Source organism: Puma concolor, chromosome C2, assembly GCF_028749965.1.
Source record: "Puma concolor isolate L17-30 chromosome C2, mPumCon1.1.hap2, whole genome shotgun sequence".
Classification (NCBI taxonomy): Eukaryota; Metazoa; Chordata; class Mammalia; order Carnivora; family Felidae; genus Puma; species Puma concolor.
Genome location: NC_141675.1, coordinates 37,057,821 through 37,075,499, shown reverse-complemented (window position 1 = coordinate 37,075,499; position 17,679 = coordinate 37,057,821). Strand labels below are relative to the sequence as shown.

At 38.3% G+C, this 17,679-nt stretch overlaps 1 protein-coding gene across 3 annotated transcripts in view; it reads right to left on the bottom strand.

Annotated features, from left to right (window-relative positions):
• Positions 1-17,679, bottom strand: part of RASA2 (RAS p21 protein activator 2) — a 125,626-nt gene that overhangs the window by 90,077 nt on the left and 17,870 nt on the right. For 2 of the 3 annotated variants that reach the window (XM_086674422.1, XM_086674423.1), the window contains exons 2-3: positions 7,401-7,518; positions 1,782-1,885 (exon numbers count right to left, since the gene is read on the bottom strand). In XM_086674422.1, the coding sequence (XP_086530548.1) occupies positions 1,782-1,885; positions 7,401-7,518 (222 nt within the window). Of the gene's footprint in view, positions 1-1,781; positions 1,886-7,400; positions 7,519-15,083; positions 15,192-17,679 lie in introns of those variants that run through there. The other variant, XM_086674424.1, reaches the window with a different exon arrangement.

The following is a 17,679-nucleotide window of genomic DNA, read 5'->3' as shown; positions in this document are numbered from 1 at the left end:
AAGAAGGATGTTCATACCAACACCATTTTTTTTAAAGTCTATTTATTTATTTTGAGAGAGTAAGAGAGCACAAGCAGGGGAGGGGCAGGGAGAGAGGAAGAGAGAGAGAATCTGAAGCAGGCTCTGCACTGTCAGCACAGAATCAGATGCAGGGCTCGAACTCACAAATCTTGAGATCATGACCCGAGCTGAAATTAAGAGTCGGATGTTCAACTGAGCCACCCAGGTGCCCCAGGAGCTCATAGCAACACCATTTAGAGAATCAACAATCTGAAAACATAAGTGTTCACCAACAAAGAGGTGGTTAAAACAATGTATTTCTTTACAGAGGATATTTAACAAATAATTTTAAAAAACACTTAATGACAAGGGAAAAGGATCATTAGATGAAAAAAGGAAAAAACTGAATAGTGCAATGTAATAATATAAATACAGAAAATAAAGGGAAGAAATATACAAATTATTAACTAGTTATTCCTGTGCACAGCCACTACTGATCACTGAGAACATGTAATAGCTTTAGAATTAAAAATATATATACTGTTTTTAAAGGTTATTTGATTTCCTCTAAAAGGATTCTAGCAAACTTCAAAAAAGGTTTGTCAGGAAAATATAGAAGCCAGATTACAAAGATTTAAAAACAAAGTAGCAATAAGCAGAAGGATACAAACCATTTGTTAAGAAGTTCAACAGCAAAAGCGGAAACACATTAGATGGTAGTTAAGAGAGGACAAAGTCAAATAAATCATTTAAAAAAGTCAAATTAACCATTTAAACTGTAGAAGACTTGAGCATATTTCCAATCAGAAAGGAGAAATGGAAATGACGAAATTCACAATACTAAAAAGCAAGAGGATAATACATGCAAATTACAGACCTCTACCTGTTATTAAAATACAGACAATGGTACAAAGACCATGAATCTGACACATACATGTCCATTTAGCTTTGTTCTACTCCATGCCCACAGAGCATACCCCAGCCTTAGACAATTATTTAAGAAATAGAGTTCATGGTCACCAATAGAGCCAGAGAGAAAACATACGTCTACATTAAAGCAAATTATTACTTCTATTAAAAAAGCTTCAAAAATAAATGTTCTTTGGGAGATAAAATACTGCGATCTTTGTATAAAAACATTCTTTGGGGGCGCCTGGGTGGCGCAGTCGGTTAAGCGTCCGACTTCAGCCAGGTCACGATCTCGCGGTCTGTGAGTTCGAGCCCCGCGTCAGGCTCTGGGCTGATGGCTCAGAGCCTGGAGCCCGTTTCCGATTCTGTGCCTCCCTCTCTCTCTGCCCCTCCCCCGTTCATGCTCTGTCTCTCTCTGTCCCAAAAATAAATAAACGTTGAAAAAAAAAATTAAAAAACAAACAAACAAACAAAAAAAAACATTCTTTGAACCATTCAGCAAATACTTACCAAGCTTTTACTAAATGTAAGGCACTCTGTGAGTGATGGTCTCTACCTTCATAAATATCCTATTAGACAAGATACTAAACAAAAAACTGATGAACAAGTGTAATGAATACTAACGAAAATGGCCCTACAGGTACTTTGGAAACATGACACCATGATTAGGGGGAGATCAGTCACGACACCTCCAAAGCATTACCTAAGCTGAGCATACAAATTAAAAATAAGATTCACAAACAAACATGAAGAGTAAAGGATTAGAAATATTGAACATATATTATTTTGTTGTTTTCAATGCTTTATATTTAGAGAAAGAATTAACAGAAACACCAACACTGTGATTAAAGATAATTATGAACAGTACATACCTATACGAAGGTCTCTTTGTAAAACATTCTTATCATAAACATAGAAAGACAAATACTGGAAAGTTCTTGGAATCTCAAAGTAAAATTCTTCACTGAAAAATGGGCTAGAGAGAAAGGGGGAAAAGCTCATTAAATTTAAATTTGACAGTGTCCTCAAACAGTATTTTCAATAAAATAAATTACAGACTAAAACATCATAGGGAAAAGCTTCAAAAGCCCAAAATTATTCTCTATGCTAAGTTCCAACTAAACCTTATACAAACCAAACTAAACTCTGAGAGGACCTCAATTGCTAGGCTGAGCTCTAAACAGCTTTTCAGAAGTCCTATGGACAGAAGACCCAATTATTGCCTAGGGTCATGTACACCTCAAGTGGACACAATGAGCTGAGGAGAGTGTCCTTCACAACATCATCATCTCAGAAATATGTATAGCTTTATTAATCACAATTGACAACACAAAAGGATAATGTTTTGAAAAGTATTATTTTAAAATATACTTAAGAAATTACAATGGGTTATTTTGAATCAACTTAAGTTATACATTACATATAATGAAATCCAATTTAAAGTACAGAGGTTAATGATTTGACAAATTTATAAACCTGTGTCATCTCCATCCCAGTCAACACATAGTAACACTTCTGTCTCCCAGAAGGTTTCTGCATACTCCTCTGCAGTTATCCCACCACACCTGACACAGGCAACCAGTGATCTGATTTCTATTATACAGATCTGTCAAAGAATCCCATATAAATAGAATTAAATAGTATGTACTCTTGTGTCTAGCTTCTCTCACTCAGCTTAACAACTGAGATTTTTCAATTTTGCTCATGTGTTTTAATTGCTGCATAATATTCCCTTCATGAATATTCCACAATCTATTCTCCCAGTCATGTCATGCAAGTTGTTTCTAATTTGGGCTGTTAAAAAGAAAGCTGCTATAACATTTTTATAGAAGGTTTTTTCTGAACATATGCTTTCAATTATTTTGGGTAGACAGCTAAAAGAGTGAATTGTTAAGTTAAAAGGTAGATGAATTTTTAATTTATAAGAAACTGCTGTCAAACTGTTTTCCAACACCTGTGTCCCAAACAAATGTGTACCATTTACACTTTTATCAGCAATGCAGGAGGGCTCAAGTTATTTCATTGTCAAATTTGCTATTGAAAGTCTTTTTAAAATTAGCTATTCTAGTGAATGTGATATGATAAATTTTTACACCTGTGAAATTTCTACCCCAGTCAAGATACAGAACATTTCTATCTCCCCAGACAGTTCCCTTGTGCAATCACCTCCTCCATACTGTCACAAAAACCAGTGATCTGATTTCGATCATGACACATGTGTTCAAGAATCTATAGTGACAGAAATGGTCTTAAACTGCATTTCCCTGATGGCTAATGATGCTGAATATTTTTCATGTGCTTGTTGGCCATTTGTATATATTCTTTTGGGAAATATCTATTCATGTTTTCTCCACATATTTTAAATGGGCTATCTGTCTTATTGGTTTTGTTTTCATTTTTAAATAAGTTCTAGATACAAGTCCTTTGTCAGAATATTTTCTCCCAGCTGTGGATGGCCATTTCATTTTCTCGACAATGTCTGTTGAAGAGCAGAAGACTCTGATTTTGATGAAATCCGGTTTCTCAATTTTCTTCTTTTATGACTAGTGATTTCTACATCCTAAGTTAAGAATTCTTTGCCTATCCCCAAGTTGCTAAGATTTTCTCCTATGAAACCACTTATTTTTTTAATGTTTAAACTTTTAAAAAATGTTTTTATTTATTTTTGAGAGACAGAGCATGAGTATGGCAGGGGCAGAGAGAGAGGGAGACACATAATCTGAAGCAGGCCCCAGGCTCTGAGCTGTCAGCACAGAGCCCGATGCGGTGCTCAAACTCATGGACCATGAGATCATGACCTGAGCCAAAGTCAGACACTTAACTGACTGAGCCACCCAGGCGCCCAATGTTTATTTATTTTTGAGAGAGACAGTACCAGCAGGGGAGGGGCAGAAAGAGAGGGAGACACAGAATCTGAAGCAGGCTCCAGGCTCTGAACTGCCAGCACAGAGCCTGATGCGGGATTCGAACCCACAAACTGAGAGATCATGACCTGAGCTGAAATCAGACACTTAACTGACTGACTCACCCAGGTGCCCCCAAACAACTCATTTTTATAAGTTTATTTTAAGAATGTTATTTTGATGTTTAAATTCTTCTATAAAGACATGAATCTCTGAAATGTTAGTAAATATCTTTGTCAAGATCACTTCTTTCCTAAGAATGTTTAAAGAAATAAAGAATTCTTTGAAAATGTCACCAGAAAAAATGCAATCTCTTTAGGATGTCACAACTTAAAAAAAGAAACTGAAATACAAAGGAAAATACTCTTACAGAAGTTATTTCTGACCTTGTCCAGAAAACAGCTGACTCAGCTTTTTAGTTGTTTATAACGCCTGGTTAACTTTTGCCAATATGTTTTCCACTTCAAATGTAATAAAAATAAACTTTTAAAAGTTGGTCTATCAAAATAACTGGAGTCCTCTAATTAATCTCAACATAAAAACTGATACAAAAACAACTATTAGGCAAAGACATGACATGTTTAGGTATTTTCTCCTTTGCATCATTTTATAAACAATTATAAAATTGAGGATTTCCTTTATATGTCACATGCACGCACTCAAATGTTATTTTTAAAATACATTATAAAACCAAGTAAGAATACCACAGAACTATCCACTAAACCATCTGTTATCACTATATCACCACAATTGCAGCAAGTTAATCCCCACATCTGGGTGCCCACATCTTTAATTAATTAATCAATCTATCTGAAGAAAACTTCAATGAGATTGGTAAGCAGCAATGACTAGACTTACACAGTTTTTAAAACAACACTCTATTGCTATCATTGACATATGATCATGCATATGACTCTTAAGGAAATTCCTGGGATGGGAAAGAAAAGCACTAGGCACAAGCAGTATTGCTATTTCTCAGTTTGTTTATACCATTCGCTCTTCAAAAGGATTTGAGTTAGAAATGTGGGAGCTATAGATTTCATATAGGACTCTTCCTTACCCATTATGAAAACCTGTATCCAGGCTGCCTATAAAAACTGTACTATCCAGAACCCATAAGATCTAAATGGTATCTACTGACTTATCAAAATAAGGGGAAAAAACACTGACATGAAAGCCAGGGGGGCAAAGCTTTATATTACAGATTCTTTCACCTTATTCCACAAGGAAAATGCTAGGGGGCACCTAGAATCCAAGAAGCACCTAATCTAACATGTGAAATAACCTAAGGTAACCACTGTTAGTCTTAAAATACCTTCCAAGTTGCTATGCATCTAGAAAAATAATTTAAGATGGATAAAAATAATTGGTTTCATCATCTTTCCACAACACAAATATCTAGAAAGGCAAGAGTTAAAAAAAAAAAAAGTAAGCTAATTTTAGTCACTAATTTACAAAGCTACATATTTGAAACTACCACAAGTATTCAATTTATGGACAATTACTAGCTCTGTATATCACTGATTTTTGTGCGATATGGAATCAGTGTACATTGAGTAACAAACTAAGAGTTGTAACAGTTTCAGGTTCCAATCTCCAGTTTGCTTCCAACTTCCTATATTATACACACAAATTATTCAGCCTTTTGGTGACTCGGTTTCATCATGCATAACATATAAATAACAAAATTCTAATACAACAGGGACAGATGATTTATGACTAAAGACATGAAGTATATTACTTTAAATTTTGGGGGGGTTACTGAAGTACTTTCAGCTTTACACAATCCTTTCCTATGAAGAACACTAGAGACATTCAAAATTATAACCACTGACAATAAAGATAAAAGGGGAAAAGCCTCAGAGAAAAAAGGGCAAGTTTAAAGAAAATAGATTATGAAAAAGAACACCAAAAAATAGATTTCCTAGGGGTGCCTGGGTGGCTCAGTCAGCTAAGCATCTGACTCTTGGTTTGAGGATCTCACAGTTGGTGAGTTCGAGCCCTGCCGTTGGGCTCTGCTCTGACACTGCAGAGCCTGCTTGGGAATTCTCTCTCTCCCTCTGTCTCTATCCCTCTTTTGCTCATGCTCTCTCTCAAAGTGAATAAACTCTTAAAACCAGATTCCCCAAAAAGTTTACAGGAGTCATGACACTTAGTAATTCATTCATCACACGTTCATTCCAACAACTCCCCATGCCTTTATTTTGACTCTTATCTCTGTCCAAGACTGCGTCCTGTCAGCACAGCTCTGTGCTAGAATTATGCCCACAAATGCTATTACAGGGCAGAGGTGGCACACTCTAATTTTATGAATTAGAATTTATTAGGATACTCTCAAAGTGCTATTACACTTTCCAAAAATGAGAAATTTACGTAAGAATCCATTCCCTGACAATGACTTGTGCAACTCTCAGAAGTAATTTATTCTCAAGAGAAATAAAATAATGAGGTACTCTGAGAAAAGTTCAAATAAATAGGCACAATTTAGCCTAGAGAACAAACTGAGGTGTATTGATAGTTGTTTTCAAAAACTTGAAAGATGTCATGTCAAAGACAGATTAAGGTGTTTTCCAGAAATCCAAGGGAGGATTAGGAACAATTAAAAGGAAGATATATTTTGAAGCAATGAAAAGCCACATGAAAGCCAGCACCGCATCTATCTTGTTCTCATGAATATAGGAATAAACAGCACCCAGCCAGCTCTCGGCATACAGTAGGTTCTCCTTTTGATAGACATTATTTCACTAAATGTAAGAGTTTCCTAAGGATCAGAATAGTTCTAAGAACAAATAGTCTGCTTAAAAAGCAATGAACTCCTTGGTCACTGGAACAAACATTATTAAGCAAATGTCAGATGACCTCTTATCAACGATAATTGTCAGAAGGAACAAACCGTAAGGCAGTTGATTAGTCCAGCTCAAAAAACATTAAAGCTCCCTCAAACTCTGAGATTCTGTAATTCTAAAAACAAATCCAGGGGCGCCTGGCGGCGCAGTCGGCTAATCATCCAACTTCGGTTCAGGTCTTGATCTCATGGTTCATGAGTTCAAGGCCTGAATTGAGCTCTGTGCTAACAACTCAGAACCTGGAGCCTGCTTTGGATTCTGTGTCTCCCTCTCTTTCTGCCCCTGCCCTGTTTCACTCTGTCTCTGTCTCTCTCTCTCTCAAAAATAAATAATAAACATTTAAAAAAATTTTAATAATAAAAATAAAAATAAAAAATCCAGAATGTAAAAGAAAAGTTTCAGGGGCGCCTCGGTGGCTCAGTCGGTTAAGCGTCTGACTTCAGTTCAGGCCACGATCTCACGTTCCGTGAGTTTGAGCCCTGCGTCAGGCTCTGGGCTGATGGCTCGGAGCCTGGAGCCTGTTTCCGATTCTGTGTCTCCCTCTCTCTCTGCCCCTCCCCCGTTCATGTTCTGTCTCTCTCTGTCTCAAAAATAAATAAACGTTAAAAAAAAAATTTTTTTTTTAAAAAAAGAAAAGTTTCAGATAAACGAAGTATTCTTGATGATTACAGTCTGGAAAAAGTATAAAATTTATTTATTAATATATATCATATGAAAGATAATTTATGAATTTTTTACAAACCTTAAAGACTTTTCAACAACTTGGGTACGATAAACTTCTTCCTGGTCCAAATTTATGGTGCAGAAACAATCTCTCATTTTGTTGGGTCCAAGATATGGCAATAAATTTTTTGCTTCACCTGTTGGCACAAAAATTAAAATTGGTGTTAAATACCACCAGCTGCTTCATGCTAAGCCTTATAAAGGATGAATTCAATTCAAAAGAATATTCCAGAGATAGCACAAAAAAACTCCTGATTATAGAAAGAAGCTGATCAATTTGGGCTAAAGGCATCCAGTGATGGGGCACCTAAGCAGCTCAGTCAGTTAAGCACTGGACTTTGGCTCAGGTCATGATCTCACGGTTCATGACTTCGAGTCCCACATCAGGATCTCTGCTGTCAGCAGGGAGTCCACTTGGGATCCTCTGTTTCCCCCTCTCTGCCCGTCCCCTGCTCAAGCACACATGCTCTCTCTCTCAACAATTAATAAACGTTGGGAAAAAAAAAAAAAAGGTATCCAGTCAGACTGAAAAGAGGAGCTGGGTGTAAAGGGGAGTGTGAGGTCATATTACATCATGGTGTCCCTGCTCGCGGAAAAGGGCAACTCCCCCACTTGTCCTCTCCATTCCAATCACCAGTGCCACTTCAAAGGCTTGACTCCACAATTAATCCCTCTTTCCTGTATCATCAATTCTCCTCTCTAGTGGATCATTCCCATCAGAACGAAAACAAGCTTTAGTATTTCCCAATTTTAAAAGAGCACAAAAAGAAAAAAAATCTCCTGTGATTCCACATCCTTTCTTGTGGTATCATTCCATTTCTAGACTCTCTTTCATAGCAAATCTTCTCAAAAGCAATCATCTCTTGTCACTGTTTCTAATTTCTCACTTTCCATCCATTCTTCAACCCTCTCCCCAGTCAGCCAGCTTCTAACTCCATGATGACACACAGCAACTGTTCTAGCTAGGGTTATCAATGCTTTCCATGTTGCCAAATCCAGTGGTCATTTCTCTGCCCTCATCATACCTGATCTGGTGGCACTATTTAATAATAGTGAACACTAACATCCCTCCTTAAAATGTCCTTTTCTTGGCTTCTCCAACACAATTATTTCTGGCTTTCCTCCTACATCCCTGGCCCTCTGTTGACTTCTTTCCCTCCTCACCTCTAAATGTTGCAATGCTTCAGGACTCAGATCTGGACCACCTTCTCTTCTTTGCCTGTGCAAACCCCTTCAAGTATGGTGTTAATGCAGTTGCTTCCTAGGTCTGCATTTCTAGGCCTGATCTCTCCTCCTCAACACTGGATGTGAATATCCAACTGCCTCCTTGGATATCCAGTAGGCATCTCGGATTTAACAAGTCCCCGACAAACCATCTGACTTCCTCCCCTAAAACATGCTCTTCCCCCAGTCTACCACCATCTTACTCTCTTTTTCTCATCATCCTCCCCAAAACTCCCCCACATCCAACCCACCAGTAAATCCAGCAAACCTCCAAAACACATCTCAAATCCAACCACTTCTCCTTGCCTTCTCTGGTATTACCCTACCATCCACTCTCCACCAGTGTGATCATCTGAACATATTCTTCAGGTCGGTCACTCCCCTGCTCCAATACCATTCCATTTCACTTAGAATACAATCTGACTTCTAAATTCCCATTCTCATGATCCACACAGCCCTACCATTCTCTCCTCTCTGACCTCTTTTCTTCCCACTCTCTTCAGTGTTCACCCTTTTTTCATTCACCAACCATGCCAAACTTGGTCACGTGGAGGGCCTCTGCCTGGAATGCTCTAACTCTACAGCTTCCCATGGCTGGCTCTGCTTTTCCTTCAGGTTTCAGCTTAAATTCTCCTCAGAGAAACCTTCCCCAACTATTCTGTCTCCAGTAGATAACCCTGCTACCATAGCCTACTTCTGTTTTCTTGAAAGCATTTATAACTATCTGAAACTGCTAATTTTTACATGTTTATTTTCTGGTTCTCTCATTCTTGAGGCCTGAGAACTTGTTGATTCCCAAAATCTAAAATAGTGACTGTCATACAGTAGATATTTGAGAAATACTTGTTGAAGGAATACTAAGGAAGCCAGGAAGTCTAATTTTGAAGTTCTTTTGAGATACTCATGGTCCAAAAGCACACACAAAAGTGTGCACTGAAATCAGACACCAGTGTACTAAATTCAGAAAGCAAGGTAGTTGGCTTAAGGGAAACAGCACTGCCCTAAGAATTATGAAATCAATGCTCCTGTTTTACCCCTGCTACTATGTATCTAAATGGCTTCACACAAATCACTAAAGCACAGCCTTCTTGATGGAAATTTGGGCTAGATAAACTCAAGTCTATTTCTGCTTATCACTTTAAAACTAAACGCCACTTAAACCAATATATGTTAGCATAGTCTATCAGAAACTTAAGAAGCACCTATGAAAAATTCAATAAACAATTTTTTTTATTACAATGAGAAAATCAATGAAAAGGCACCAGCAAGATACTCATTAAGCTTGTCATTGAGCCAACAAAACTAAAAGGCAACCAACGGAATGGGAAAAGATAGGACATAGCGGACAAAGGGCTAGTATCCAAAATCTATAAAGAACACACCAAACTCCACACCTGAAAAACAAATAATCCAGTGAAGAAATGGGCAGAAAACATGAATAGACACTTCTCTAAAGAAGACATCCAGATGGCCAAGAGGCACATGAAAAGATGCTCAACGTCGCTTCTCATCAGGGAAATACAAATCAAAACCACACTCAGATACCACCTCATGCCAGTCAGAGTGGCTAAAATGAACAAATCAGGACACTACAGATGTTGGCAAGGATGTGGAGAAACGGGAACCCTCTTGCACTGTTGGTGGGAAGGCAAACTGGTGCAGCCACTCTGGAAAACAGTGTGTAGGTTCCTCAAAAAATTAAAAATAGACCTACCCTATGACCCAGCAGTAGCACTGCTAGGAATTTACCCAAGGGATACAGGAGTGCTGATGCATAGGGGCACTTGTACCCCAATGTTTAGAGCAGCACTTTCAACAATTGCCAAATTAATGGAAAGAGCTTAAATGTCCATCAAATGATGAATGGAAAAAGAAGTTGTGGTTTATATACACAATGGAATACTACTTGGCAATGAGAAAGAATGAAACATGGCCTTTTGTAGCAACGTGGATGGAACTGGAGAATGTTATGCCAAGTGAAATAAGTCATACAGAGAAGCGTTTTCACTCTTACATGGATCCTGACAAACTTAACACAAGACCATGGGGGAGCGGGAGGGGGAAAAATGTTACAGAGAGGGAAGGAGGCAAATCATAAGAGACTCTTAAAAACTGAGAATAAACTGAGGGTTGATGGGGGTGGGAGGGAGGGGAAGGTGGGTGATGGGCAATGAGGAGGGCCCCTGTTGGGATGAGCACAGGGTGTTGTATAGAAACCAATTTGACAATAAATTTTGTATTAAAAAAAAAAAAGCTTGTCATTGAGAGCTTAAAAGAAATTAAGTTACTACTTAGAGTAAATATACTTATAATCATCTCAACTCAGAATCAGGAATCTTTTAAATGATTCCAAAATTGCCTAATATGGGTTGGCCTTTACAAATAAACCGGTTTCCTAACAGGAAAAAATTATATGTTTTAATTTGTATCCATCCAATCTCTTCCTGAAGCTAGATGTCGCTTCTCTTATCCAATCTCATCCATCTTGCCAAGCTCTCTCTACCCCATTCCCTCTCATTCCACAACACTGCCTATCAATTCTGATTGAAGCAGGTTGATTACTCTCAACCTTCTTCTCCTTTTTTTTATTTTTTATTTTTATTTTTTTACTTATTTTTGAGAGAGAGAGACAGAGACAGAGCGCAAGCAGGGCAGGGGCAGAGAGACAGAGGGAGACACAGAATCTGAAACAGTCTCCAGGTTCTCTGCTGACGACACGGGGCTCAAACTTGGCAACAGCTAGATTATGACCTGAGCCTAAGTCAGACACTCAACCAACCAAGCCACCCAGGCGCGCCTCTTCTCCTTTAACTCTTTTCTTCTTTGATGTCTCCTCTCTCTATAAATCCAGAAGGTATTTTCTTTTTTTTTTTTTTTTTAATTTTTTTTTTTCAACGTTTATTTATTTTTTTTGGGGACAGAGAGAGACAGAGCATGAATGGGGGAGGGGCAGAGAGAGAGGGAGACACAGAATCGGAAACAGGCTCTAGGCTCTGAGCCATCAGCCCAGAGCCTGACGCGGGGCTCGAACTCACGGACCGTGAGATCGTGACCTGGCTGAAGTCGGACGCTTAACCGACTGCGCCACCCAGGCGCCCCAGGTATTTTCTTTTTAAACCCCAAATCCAAGTAGGTCACCAAAGGGCCTGGAATGTAAACAACTTTTAGAATTAAATCATAATAAATATGATCTATATCTAATGAGGGAATTTGGAACACTGAATCACTGCTCTTGAATATGTTCCCGTTTCATTCACATAAGTGCAGTTCGAGAACTATTTTGTGAATGTACATCTATTCCACTACCTGCCTTTTCAAGGGGGAAATAATAGCAATTACTTTGTGTACAGAATCCAATGAATGGTATCAGATATCTACTAAGAATAAGTAAAAGCTTAAGGTCTATGCAATATATGAAACACACTCAACGTTGCTTCCTGTAAAAGCGATTATCATAATCTGTATTTGTTGAATATCTGTCACTAACTTATATCCAAATAAACTACACTGAAGGTGAATTCTTCTGATCAATGCCCAGCTCATTAATCAATCATACAAATATGTTGATAGATTCAGCTATCAAGACTTTAATTCCAAACTATATTGACACTCAAAAAAAAAAAAAAAAAAACAGATCAAAATAATTAACTGCTACTCTATAAAAAAAATAATCAAAAGTAAAGTAACTAACAGTTTGAGAATAAAAATATTCTATCCATGATATCTCTAAGCAGAAAAATTATTTTAATGGTACACACTTTATATCAAGCTACATAGAGACAAAAGTGAGGAACTTTGAAAGACTGTACTTGTCTTGTGTGTGATATTTGTATAGGACCTCCCCTATGTTCTAATTATGGTATATAAGTAAGAAGGAAGAGAGGTAGGGAGAAAGAGAGAGGAAGGACAGAAGGACAGAAAGAGGGAAACACAACTATTGCTCTTTGAAAACTTATCCTATAACCTCTACTCCAATCCTTTCCGTCCGACTCACAGCTTGAACCTGCAATTGCCTTCTGATCCTATTTCTTTATTAGAACCCTAGGGGGTGCCTGGGTGGTTCAGTCGGTTAAGCGTCCGACTTCAGCTCAGGTCATGATCTCACGGTCCGTGAGTTCGAGCCCCGCATCGGGCTCTGTGCTGACAGCTCGGAGCCTGGAGCCTGCTTCCAATTCTGTGTTTCCCTCTCTCTCTGACCCTCCCCCATCCATGCTCTGTCTCTCTCTGTCTCAAAAATAAATAAACATTAAAAAAAATTTTTTTTTTAAAAAAAAAGAACCCTCAAGGACAGTAATATACTAAGTGCCACCAAATCAAATGATTGCTTGTTAGTTTCCAACTTATTTGACCATGCTTCAGCATTTGGTAACGCCAAACTTCCCTCAGTTTAGATAACTCATTCCAACAGTTTTGTTACGCCCTCTTTGAGACTTTCCATCCACTATCAACATTTTCAATATGAAGAAACTTTTGGCATCCACAGACCACTGAATCCATAGGTGGAGCACAAATTTTAGGTATTTTTTTAATATGTCATTATAAAATAATAAAAATATACTGAAAAACAAATACTTATGTTTCTCAAGATTATTTGATGGTATTATTTGTAATCTTTCTCAATTTATCTATATAGCCCATTTGATAATGGCTAGCCTTAAGGAGAATCGGGGTTTGTATCTGTGGTAGATATGGTGGATCAGTGGTCATCACCCATTTCAACATCCTTTGGTATAGGACTTCCTGTACTGCAGATACTAGAAAGCTAGAAAGTACATTCCCCAACCTTTCTTACAGTTAGGGTTGTGGATATGATTTAAATTCCACCTATCAGTTGCACTCGCTAGAAATCTGGAGAGCAGAAAAGAAGGTAGGTTATATTTAGGCTGCTACTACGAAGTACAGTCACGGACATGTCCAAGTTTTGTGCAGCAGCGTTTCCTGAAGTCCTTGTATCCAGTCACAGGTTTCATAGGTATCAAGAAGGGCACAAGGCATCCATTCCGTCATACAGGTTGTAGCCGGTGTGGCTTGGCTCTGGAGCCAGCTGCAGTGACAACAGCTTACTAATGAAGATGGCTGCTTGGTGAAGGCTCTTTCCTAATAGTGGCAGGTTCCTAATCACAGCAGAAGTGGTAAGGTTCTCAGACAAGCAGCTAAAAGTTACAGCTTCCTAATTCTGTAGGTACCTTTCTGACCCTACAAGAGGTAGTAACTCCCTTGGTAGCCTAGCTGCAATGTGACTTTAGAATTTCATTCGTGAAAGTTCAACGTAGAGTCTGTTTCTTCAGTCAGAACTTCCAACAATTCCGTAAATCACTTAAAATAAGGGTAGTTAAGTGCCCAACTTCAAACCAGGTTATATCTCACAGTTTGTGAGTTCGAGTCCCTCGTTGGGCTCTGCACAAACAGTGTGGAGCCTGCTTAGGATTCTTTCCCTCTCTCTCTGCCACTCCCCGACTTGCACACTCTCTAAATAAATAAATAAATAAATAAATAAATAAATAAATAAATAAATAATCTTCATTAAATCTCTTTCTGCTTAAACTAGCTAGAGTTGATTCTGTAACTTAATCCCGACTGGTTTGTTTTCTTGCCCTATATTTCTAACAAATTAAAAAATCCCATCTCACATTACTGGTCATCAGAGTATGGTAAATCTTTCAGCTACATGTGGCTACCTGGATCACACATGGACTCGAAAATTATAAAGCAATACCTCACCAAAAACTACTTTCATTGTTCCATTAGATAGTGAATTGACTACCATAGCACACTCAAAAAGTGAATGCTTCAACTTGGGAAATGTAGACAAACGGATCTTTTTTTTTTTTAATAAGTTAAATTTTGTTTTGTTTTGTATTAATTTAAATCCAAGTTGGTTAACATATAGTGTAATAATGACTTCAGGAGTAGAATTCAGTGATTCATCACTTACATACAACACTCAATGCTCATGACAAGTGCCCTCCCTAATGCCCATCACCCCTTTAGCGTATCCCCCCACCCAACACCCCTCCGGCAACCCTCAGTTTGTTCTCTGTATTTAAGAGTCTCTTATGGTTTGCCTCCCTCACTGTTTTTATCTTATTTTTCCTTCCGTTCCACTATATTCATCTGTTTTCTTTCTTAAATACCACATATGACTGAAATCATATGTTTTTTGTCTTTCTCTGACTGACCCATTTCCCTTAGCATAATATACTCTAGTTCCATCTACACTGTTGCAAATGGCAAGATTTCATTCTTTCTGATTACTATGTAATATTCCATTGCATATTACACACACACACACACACACACACACACCTTCTTTACCCATACGTCAGTCAATGGACATTTGGGCTCTTTCCAAATTTGGCTATTGTGGAGGCAAATGGATCTTAATTCTCTTATTTCTGTAACTGCCTTTCAAAAACTTCTTCATTTCCTACTGCAGTATTTGGATGTCATTTTTTAAATATGCTCAATAATACAGTACCATGTTCATGAATTTGGGAGTGCCAAATTCTCAATACTGAAACCGTGTAGACCATTTTGGGTACCTCCAGCTCATCCTTAAATTTACACATCGGATCTTGACCCTAAAGAAATAAGATTAAAGTATTCAAGACATTCAATATATTGCTAAGATATGACACTTGAGCAAGACAACTGAAAAAATGGAGATGCGTTTTACTTGCATCTGAATGAAAAAAGAAATGTTTTTAGGTTATCCCTCATTTTAAAAGTGCTATGCATGCCAGGATGCAGGATGCTGCAATATGCAAAGGCACATATTTGTCATACAAAGATAGCTGTATTGGCCCTACAGCAAACAGTACAGATCTGGTTATATGTACAATGATCACCATTTCCTTCAACAATGAATCAAGATCAGGAAGTGTATTTTTTTTAATATTTTGAGAGAGAGAGAGAGAGAGAGCGCGCGCACACAAGAGTGGGGAAGGGGCAGAGAGAGAAAGAGAGAGGGAATCTCAAGTAGGCTCTGAACTGTCAGCGCACGGCCCAACACAGGGCTCCATCCCACGACCGTGAGATCATGACCCAAGCTGAAATCAAGAGTCTGACACTTAACTGACAGCCATCCTGGCACCCCAAGAAGTATATTATTGACAAAACAACTGTTCCTCTATTAAGAAAGAAAGCTGGCCTTCAAGCACAACATCTTTTCTTCTGTAACATCATTTCTTGTTGAATTCATAACTGATAATCTAATCCTCCACTGGGCATTTCTTCTCCCTCACAGATGTACTGCAAGTATGCCAAGAAATGAACCTTCACAATACACATCAGTGGTTTTGTCCAACCATAAAATGAAATAGCCTGTTGCCCATTCATGTGATAGTCATGGTCTCTCTGCATCACACATATCTTGCAACATCATATATATGTTAAATAAAATGCTGAGTTTAGCTTAGATCTCCATCCTTCACACAGTTGCCTTTTTAATATACAAAGTATTCCCCTTTCTCAAAAGTCTTCAATGATTCCACACTACCTGCCACTGCCCTTCATGCAGGATAAAAATCTAAAATTCCTTTGGCATAAAGACCCTTCATGGTGTACCACTATCTACTACATGTTTGGCCTCATCTACTTACTGTTATGCTCCAACAGTACTCTACTTTCGGTTCCTTGAACACACAGTGTTCTCTCATGACTTTACCTGCAATGCTATTTTCATTATATGGAATGCTCATACCTGTTTTTTTTTTTTCCTCCAAAAAGCTCTACTTAAAGGTACCTCTGTTTGTAAATTCTTCCCTCAATTCCTACCTAGTCATGTCACTCTTTCCTCTATTTCCTATTGCATCTTATATGCATTTCAACTACAATGATCATATTGTATTGCACTTGTTGCACTTCATTCAACAAATAAAATTTACCTACAACATGCCAGGCACTTTTTTAAATGCAGGAAATAGAACAAAGAATAAAAGTAGGTCTCTGCCCACACGGAACTATTGTACAATCTAAACAGGGGAGACAAACATCATAAACTCTTAAGTAAGTATATAATATTTATTGCCATAGAAGAAAACAAAGTAGGGTAAGAGACTTAGGGAATGCCAGGCCCAAAAGATAAAGAGAGAGAGAGCAATGTTACTTTATATAGGGATCAAGGAAGGCCTTTCTATTAGGACATTGGGTTTTTTTAATGTTTATTTATTTTTGAGAAAGACAGCAAGCACAAGTGGGAGGGGGCAAAGAAAGAGGGACAGAGAGAGAGGGAGACACAGGATCTGAAGCAGGCTTTGCACTCTCAGTACACAGCCTGATACAGGGCCCAAACTCACCAACCATGAAATCATGACCTGAGCCAAAGTTGGACGGTAAACCAACTGAGCCACCCAGGTGCCCCTCTATTAAGATATCTGAACAGATACCTGCATGACGTCAATGAGGGAATGAGTCATGCAGATAGATATCTGGGGAAAGAGATGGATAGGCAGAAAGAATAAAATATGCCAAGGCCCTAGAAAGGACAGTTTGCACATTGAAGAAATAGCAAGGATGCAAGTATGGCTCTAAAACAATAAGCAAAGTGGGAAGAGGGAGGAAATGGTAAGAGATGAGGTAGAGGTGAGGAAGCAGATTAAATAGGGTCTTGTAGGCCATGGAAAGTCTGGAGTTTTTCCTGAGTGACATGGGAAGCTACTGAAAGATCTAAGCAGAAGAATGGCATGATTTAACTTTTGTTTTAGAAGAATCACTGCAGAGGGAAAAGGGTGGAAGCAAGAAAGTAGAGAGAAGGCTACTGTAGTGATCTTGATTAGAGATAATCTAGACCAGGGGAGCAAACCTGGCATGCAGAGAAGTGGTCAACTGGGCATGTATTTTGAATATTTAGCCAACAGGATTTTTTATATTTTGGATGTGGGTATAAGAGAGGAAAAGGGGTTAAGGAAGACCTCTTAGAGTTTCAGCCTGAACAGCTGGGTGAACAGAGATGCCACTTCCAGAAGGAGGAGCCTCTTATTAGAAGAGGGATATCAAGAGTTTTTCCTGGGCATATTAAATCTGAGATGCCTATTACACATCAAAGTGCAAATGTCAAGAGGACAGAAAAGTCC